Source organism: Oncorhynchus nerka, linkage group LG27, assembly GCF_034236695.1.
Source record: "Oncorhynchus nerka isolate Pitt River linkage group LG27, Oner_Uvic_2.0, whole genome shotgun sequence".
NCBI lineage: Eukaryota > Metazoa > Chordata > Actinopteri > Salmoniformes > Salmonidae > Oncorhynchus > Oncorhynchus nerka.
Genome location: NC_088422.1, coordinates 67209917 through 67217001, shown reverse-complemented (window position 1 = coordinate 67217001; position 7085 = coordinate 67209917). Strand labels below are relative to the sequence as shown.

The 7085-nt window shown below is 46.0% G+C and overlaps 1 protein-coding gene across 4 annotated transcripts in view; it reads left to right on the top strand.

Moving 5' to 3' along the window:
* LOC115112186 (CD276 antigen-like) overlaps positions 1-7085 on the top strand; it is a 79682-nt gene that overhangs the window by 16699 nt on the left and 55898 nt on the right. For all 4 annotated transcript variants that reach the window (XM_029639050.2, XM_029639049.2, XM_029639051.2 and 1 more), the window contains exon 2: positions 1546-1641. In XM_029639050.2, the coding sequence (XP_029494910.1) occupies positions 1596-1641 (46 nt within the window). In that variant the 5' untranslated portion in view covers positions 1546-1595. The remainder of the gene's footprint in view (positions 1-1545; positions 1642-7085) is intronic.

The window sequence follows — 7085 nt, the reverse complement described above, 5'->3', positions numbered from 1 at the left end:
AACAACAAACTTTTATCACGGCAACTAGTTTGATACGTACACCTCTGAAGATAAATAATGTACTTACATTCAGTAATCTTGCTCTGAATTTTCATCCATAGGGTCCCAGAGATAAAATGTAGTGTAGTTTTGTTTGATAAAATCAAGTTTTATATTCAAATGTAGGAACTGGGTTCTACAGATTGAACCTCTGCTGTCTCTGGCTCCAGGAAGAGTAGCTGCTGCTTTAGCAACAGCTAATGGGGTTCCTAATAAAATAGCAAATACTAAATATACCCACTCTGCCCGGCCATCTAGATGTGTGAAAGTTAGTGAACTGTATAAGCTAATGCTCCATCATGTATGACATTCCTGGGAGTGTGTCAACTTAAAGGTTGTATTACCATATCATCAATTGACCAATTTGGCGGAATTGAAACAAAATATTGTCCAGTATTGCAATGCTTCACTGGATCATTCTGAAACTTTGCACGCACACGTCTGCCATCTAGTGGACAAAATCTAAATTGCTCCTAAACTGCAATATTATATGATGGCCTTTCTCTTGCATTTCAAAGATGAAGAAATAAAAATATATATATTTTTCGGCTTTTCTATTTTTTTTAAGGCCAAAAGCCAGCTATTACTGGCTAACGGAAACCCTGACACACACACACACACACACACACAGACACACACACATAGTGTCTCTGCCGTCTCCCACTAATAGAGTGGTGGAAGACAGGAGACAGTTTTGTGTGGTAGGAGTCAGTAGAGTTCTAATGTTTTCCCACTGGTGGGCGTCCTGAAGCCACTAGACGAATAACTCGGTTGTTTCCTGTCAGAATGGAAGTTCCCTTCACTCAGCTTTAATGACCTGAATGAAATGCCTAGTACTGTGTACTGCTCTCTTATTCTCTCTCTTTCTCTCTCTCTCTCTCTCTCTCTCTCTCTCTCTCTCTCTCTCTCTCTCTCGCTCTTCCCTATCTCTCTCCCTATCTGTCCCTCTCTATCAATTCAATTTCAATTTAAGGGCTTTATTGGCATGGGAAACATATGTTAACATTGCCAACATTACACTCACAAAAGTTCCAAAAGAATAAACACATTTCAAATGTCATATTATGTGCAAATAGTTCAAGTACAAAGGAGAAAATAAATATGGGTTGTATTTACAATGGTGTTTGTTCTTCAATGGTTGCACTTTTCTTGTGGCAACAGGTCACAATCTAGCTCTCTCTTCCTCTCTCTCTCTCTGCCTTTCTCTCTCTCCCTCACTCTCCCCTCTGTCTTTTATTTATCTTTCTCTCTCTCTGTCTCTCTCTCTCTCTCTCTTTCCCTCTCTCTCTCTCTCTCTCTCTCTCTCTCTCTCTGTCTTTCCGTCTCTCCTGCAGGATTTCCCACAGCACAACCGCTGGTTTAATGTTGACATTTGATTTAGTTGACATGAGCCGTAGCTGTTTGCACTCCCCTGTCTTTCTTTTGATGATTTCTTGTCTGAAATGTAACATTTAAATGAATTGGGCCAGAGAGAATCGGATCATGCCTATGTGTTTGTTTCCACAGTGCTGTGTCTGACGAGGCTGAACCGTGCTGCCGAGACCCTCAGGAAGACCATGCTGTCCCTCCTGCTGCCCACTCTGCTTGCTGTGCAAGCTCTCGGTGGGTGGTGTCCCCCTGTCCCCCTCCACAGCCCACCATTACCCAGAGATCAAAGCTACCACCAAGTGTAATTCCCCCGCCATCTAAACAATACGCTCAACAGGGGTTTTAGTCATTCCCTTCAAATAAATTACAAGGAAGACAAAACAACAGCTCAAATGAATATTCTTAACAGTGCAAAAAAAAGTAAAGACAATGAAAACCGTACAGAATAGGAACATTTAGAACGTTGTGACTTAACGGACAGGAAAATTGGTTGGGTTTGTCCTTCTCTAGCCAGAGCTAGAATGGAGCCCTGGGGTACTTAGTAGGGTGAGGTCCTGCCTGAGAAGAGACTTGCAAAGAGTGTAGTTTTTCTCCAGTGAGTCAGAGAGTGTGGTGGGGGAGTCAGCCTCTCATGTTCCAGTAAGAAAGGGGAGTTGTGGTTGGTGTAGCCTGGGCACTAGGCAGCAGGGTTGTTGTAGTGCTCAGGGCAGTGTGCTGGAGTCAGCAGCCAGACGGAGACTCTGAGAGTGAGAGAGCTAGGAGCAGGGCTTCATTGGGGCCTAGTACTGTTCCAGCTTAATGGGTCTCTGGCCTGCTCATTACTGGCTGTGGCGGCTGCCTCGGCCCTCTCACTGGGAGGGAGGGAAGGAGGCGTCTCGGACTGATCTCTTTAAGTTGTAGTTCATAATGTTTTTGCATCACAAACTATATGATTGTCCTTTATTTACTTACTGGAATTTACTGTTGAATTAAGGATTTACAGTATTAGGTAACACTGTACAGCATGTTTTAGTTCATACACTAAGTCATGTGCTTTGAAAGTCTGTCGATAGAGACAGACTGTCATGTGGAAATAGTGAGTGGGTGTGCACGTGTGTATGTGCTGGTGTGTGTGTGTGTGTCTGTATCTGTGTGTGAGACCTGTGGTCCTCTGGGCCTGTTGTCTCCAGTAGGTCTCTGATTAGGATTATAGGTCCTTGCTAATCCCACTTGTTTTCTACAGTGTCTCTCCTCTACTCCGCCATTAAATAACCGTATCAGTGTCACTCTTATGCTGCACCATTAAATACCCCTATCTCCACACAGGATTACACTCTGAGGCTGCCACATTGCCACTGCACTCTCCCAAGACAACCTCTAGTTGAGTACAGAGGTAGAGTCCCCGTCTAAGCTGTTGGTGTGTAACATTGTCTTGGTGCGTAAAATAAGAAAATGTTGCTTAGCACAGCTGTTGTCAGTTCTTCTGCAGAGGTACTTGTCCCCAGTGGAATTGTTGCTTTATGTGGCGGTGACAGGCTTCTTTGTTTCGGTATACATATACACTGAGTATACATGACATAAACTGACCAGGTGAAAGCTATGATCCCTTATTGATGTCATTTGTTAAACGGGATATGGTAGTAGGTGCCGGACGCACCGGTTTGTGTCAAGAACTGCAATGCTGCTGGGTTTCCCGTGTGTATCAAGAATGGTCCACCACCCAAAGGACATCCAGCCAACTTGACACAACTGTGGGACACATTGGAGTCAACATGGGCCAGTATCCCTGTGGGCCGCTTTCAACACCTTGTAGAGTCAATGCCCCGACGATTTGGGAAACAAGGTGTCCCTAATGTTTGCTATACTTAGTGTACTTTTAATACAAATAAAATCAACTTTTATTGGTCACATACACATGGTTAGCAGATGTTATTGCAAGTGTAGCGGAATGCTTATGCTTCTAGATCCGACAGTGACGCAGTATCTAACAGGTAATATCTAACAATTCCACAACAAAACCTAATATCTAACAGTGACAGAGCTGCTAAGATGCAAAAGATAGTATAGAATAGATAGTGATGGATACAGTATACTGTATAGACATATGAGATCAGTAATGCGAGCTATGTAAACATTATTAAAGTGGCATTATTAAAGTGACGAGTTCCATTTATTAAAGTGGCCAATGATATCAAGTCTGTAGGTAGGCAGCCGCCTCTCTGTGTTAGTGGTGGCTGTTAACAATCTGATGGCCTTGAGATAGAAGCTGTTTTTCAATCTCTCTGTCCCAGCTTTGATGCACCTGTACTGACCTCGCCTTCTGGATGGAAGCGGGGTGAACAGGCAGTGGTGTTGTAGGTGTCCTGGAAGGCAGGTAGTTTGCCCCCGGTGATGCGTTGCGCAGACTGCACCACCCTTTGGAGAGCACTGCGGTTGTGGGCGGTGCAGTTGCCATACCAGGCGGTGAAACAGTCCGACAGGATGCTCTCGATTGTGCACCTGTAAAACTTAGTAAGGGTTTTCGGTGACAAGCCACATTTTTGCATCCTCAGGAGGTTGAAGAGGCGCTGTTGTGCCTTCTTCACTACACTGTCTGTGTGCATGTACCATTTCAGTTTGTCGGTGATATATACACCGAGGAACTTAAAACTTTCCACCTCCACTGCTGTCCCGTCGATGTGGATGAGGGGTGCTCCCTTTGCTGTTTCCTGAAGTCCACGATCATCTCTTTTGTTTTGCTGACATTGAGTGAGAGGTTCTTTTCCTGAACCACACGCCGAGGGCGTCATTGTTGGTTATCAAGCCTACCACTGTCATCTGCAAACTTGATGATTGAGTTGGAGGCCGTTAATAACCCTGAATTGCACTAGACTAGTAGTAGTACTCTCAGTGGGGTTGTTCTGAGGTAACAGGCAAGCACCAGCAGTAGCACCAGGACAGTAAGTAGGCCTAGCATCCAGGCTCCATAAGCAGCATTAGCAGCTGAGAGGCAGTAGAGCCAGTAGTGTAAAGCAGAAGCATTAACAGGATGCTGTCTGGCTAATTGCTTGTTGTCATGCTCTCTGTTCTGTCAGCACTGCCACCAGCCTGCCAGGCCTCTGCCATTTGCTGCTGCTTGCGCCCACCTGCCCGCTCTTAGCATCTCCACGTTAAAAGGGAAATTGTATTCATGCAAATGCTAAAATGGCAAGCTGACCCGGATTCAGTTTTAATGACGAGAGCTGGGAGGAAATTCTAATTAATTAGCATAATTGAATAGATCACATCTAGTGTGGCAGTCAGAGAGCGGCAGACGTTATGGCAAGGCCCTGAAGCGTGTAAATAGCCTGCTCACGCCCGCATCTCTGGTGTACCCTTTGAGGTCTGCTAACTAGGAATGCCCTCTCCCTGTCCTCCTTTTCTCTTCACAGCAATTGATTCTGTAGAGAGGGGACTCTTTGGCCCGCGCAGAAATTCAATTTCGGGTTATTACCCCGTATCAGTGATGTTCTTGCTAATTTGATTGTGGCCAGTGAAGTATCCTTTTAAAAACAATCGAGGACAGGCTCGACAAAGATTGCTTCCGCTGCGATGCATACATAATGCCCAGTCAGTCTACTAGCAGGTTGGCTCCTGCACTGAGCTGCTCGCCCCTCCCTCTCTCTCCCCGCTCACTCTGCACTGTAGCCTAGCCATTTAAACAGAGTGCATTACCCATCAAGCACCTCATGATTATTTGAACAAGTCCTAAAAAAGCTATCTTGTGGGATCGCTTAAACATTGATGCGGGTAACGTGTGGAGATTGCAGTTCTGCGTAGTGAGCGCTGAGCTGGGCCTGGGGGCTGCTGGGGCCTGGAGCCAAATATCTTTGTGTTTAGTGGGCTGTGATGAACAGGATGAATGACCCACCACCACCGCTCTGATCTGTGCCTGGAAAGCAGCAACATTTCCTGGGACTGAGTAAGAAGCTTCCTTGCCTGACACACAGAGAGAGGAGACACTTACCTACAGGTTGTTACCACAGTTACCGGGTGCTTCTATGGTTACAGGGCCCTGAGTGAGGTCACTGTGTCTCAGGAGAGGCGGGGTCAGGTGTTGCCATGGTTACCGGGCCCTGAGTGAGGTCACTGTGTCTCAGGAGAGGCGGGTCAGGTGTTGCCATGGTTACCGGGCCCTGAGTGAGGTCACTATGTCTCAGGAGGAGACGGGCTCAGGTTAACATCCAGACACACAGCCCCAGCCACTAAGCCTTTAACCTCTTAACCCCCTGCATTAATGTAGACATCCACCGCTGCCCGACCCCTTCATAAGGCAGAACAAAATTGCAGCCTGAGATTTGAGCAAGGACTCTGCCCTCCCAGACATGGCTTTGGTTATTACCAGGCCCAGTAGGTGTCAAACACTTGTCTATCTGAGGGATTAGAACCCAAACCTTTGCCACCCCTACAATAATACAGTTTTGCTTTCTGATCAATTTAGCTGGGCTCGTATGCATAGCGTATAGGCTCACCTTAACCCCAGTCATTTGGATTAAGCTGCACAAACTCAAATCCACCCCACCCCCTCTCCTGCTGGGATGGATTTGCTCCTATGGCTCGCTCCTCATACTCATCCCAGGTTGTGTTCTCTCTCTTCTCTCTCAGGCAGGTGGTGGAGGAAGGTTAGGCTTGTCCTTATCTCCCAGGCAGCTCCTCTGCAACTGGCCCCCCATTATCTGCCTGTCAGAGCCCATTAACAGCTTATTGACGGGATATGAGACCAGCTCCCCCTGATAAAGCACCCGCCCGCCCTGTCTGTGGAGAGAAGAAGATGGAGAGAGCATAAACGACAAGAGAGAGAGGGAGAAAGAGAGATAGACAGACAGAGTCAGGAGAAAGGAAGTGTGGTGCATCTTGATTTATTACGTTGCTGAAAATAAGCAACCTGAGCTCCTGTCTGCTCCACTAGCTATCTGCACCTCATATATCTCTCACAGACAGAGATGGCTTTCACACTATGATGACTGTAGCCCAGATATGGGGAGACAGTGTTAAATTGGTAAATGTCACGAGTGACCCCATTATTCAAGGCTCAGAGACCTACATAATCCCCTCCATTTTGTGTCTCCTCTTTCAGGAGGGGAGGAAAGGCTCAGCTTTAGAATAGATTCCCTATGTGTCGTGAGGGCTAATTCCGAGCAGTGTTAAGCTTACCATGTCTAAAATACTACAACATTTCTCAATGTATTCCAGATGTTGGTTATTATTTGTGTTCCCCTGGACGTATTTGAAAGGTTTTGGGCAGTGTGATTTAGAAACGCTTTGAAGAAAGGCTTCAGTTGGCATGTTTGAACAACAACATTTACTGAAAGAATAGCTGTTGTGAAAGGGCACTAAGCATCTGTGAACTTCCTGTTCGTTAGATATTCAGGTGGGCCATTCGTGTAAAGACCAACATGTCTGTAGCTGCAGTACTGTTTACCACCCAATGGGGGCATTATTGCCACAGCTTTTTAAGCAGCTCACTACTCAGCCAGACAGAACACTAACTACACTGCCTGTGTGTGTTTACTCAGTTAAGTCAATATTACCGCCACAATTTGCCTTCCAGTGTATGTATGTCTGTGCACTCTTATCATGGCTGTTCCTTTATGCCGTGTTCGACAAAGAGGCTTTACCATATCTCTGAACATGTGCACCTAACATCTTCTAATGAACAGTAGTACTGGCAGCTCTGCCAT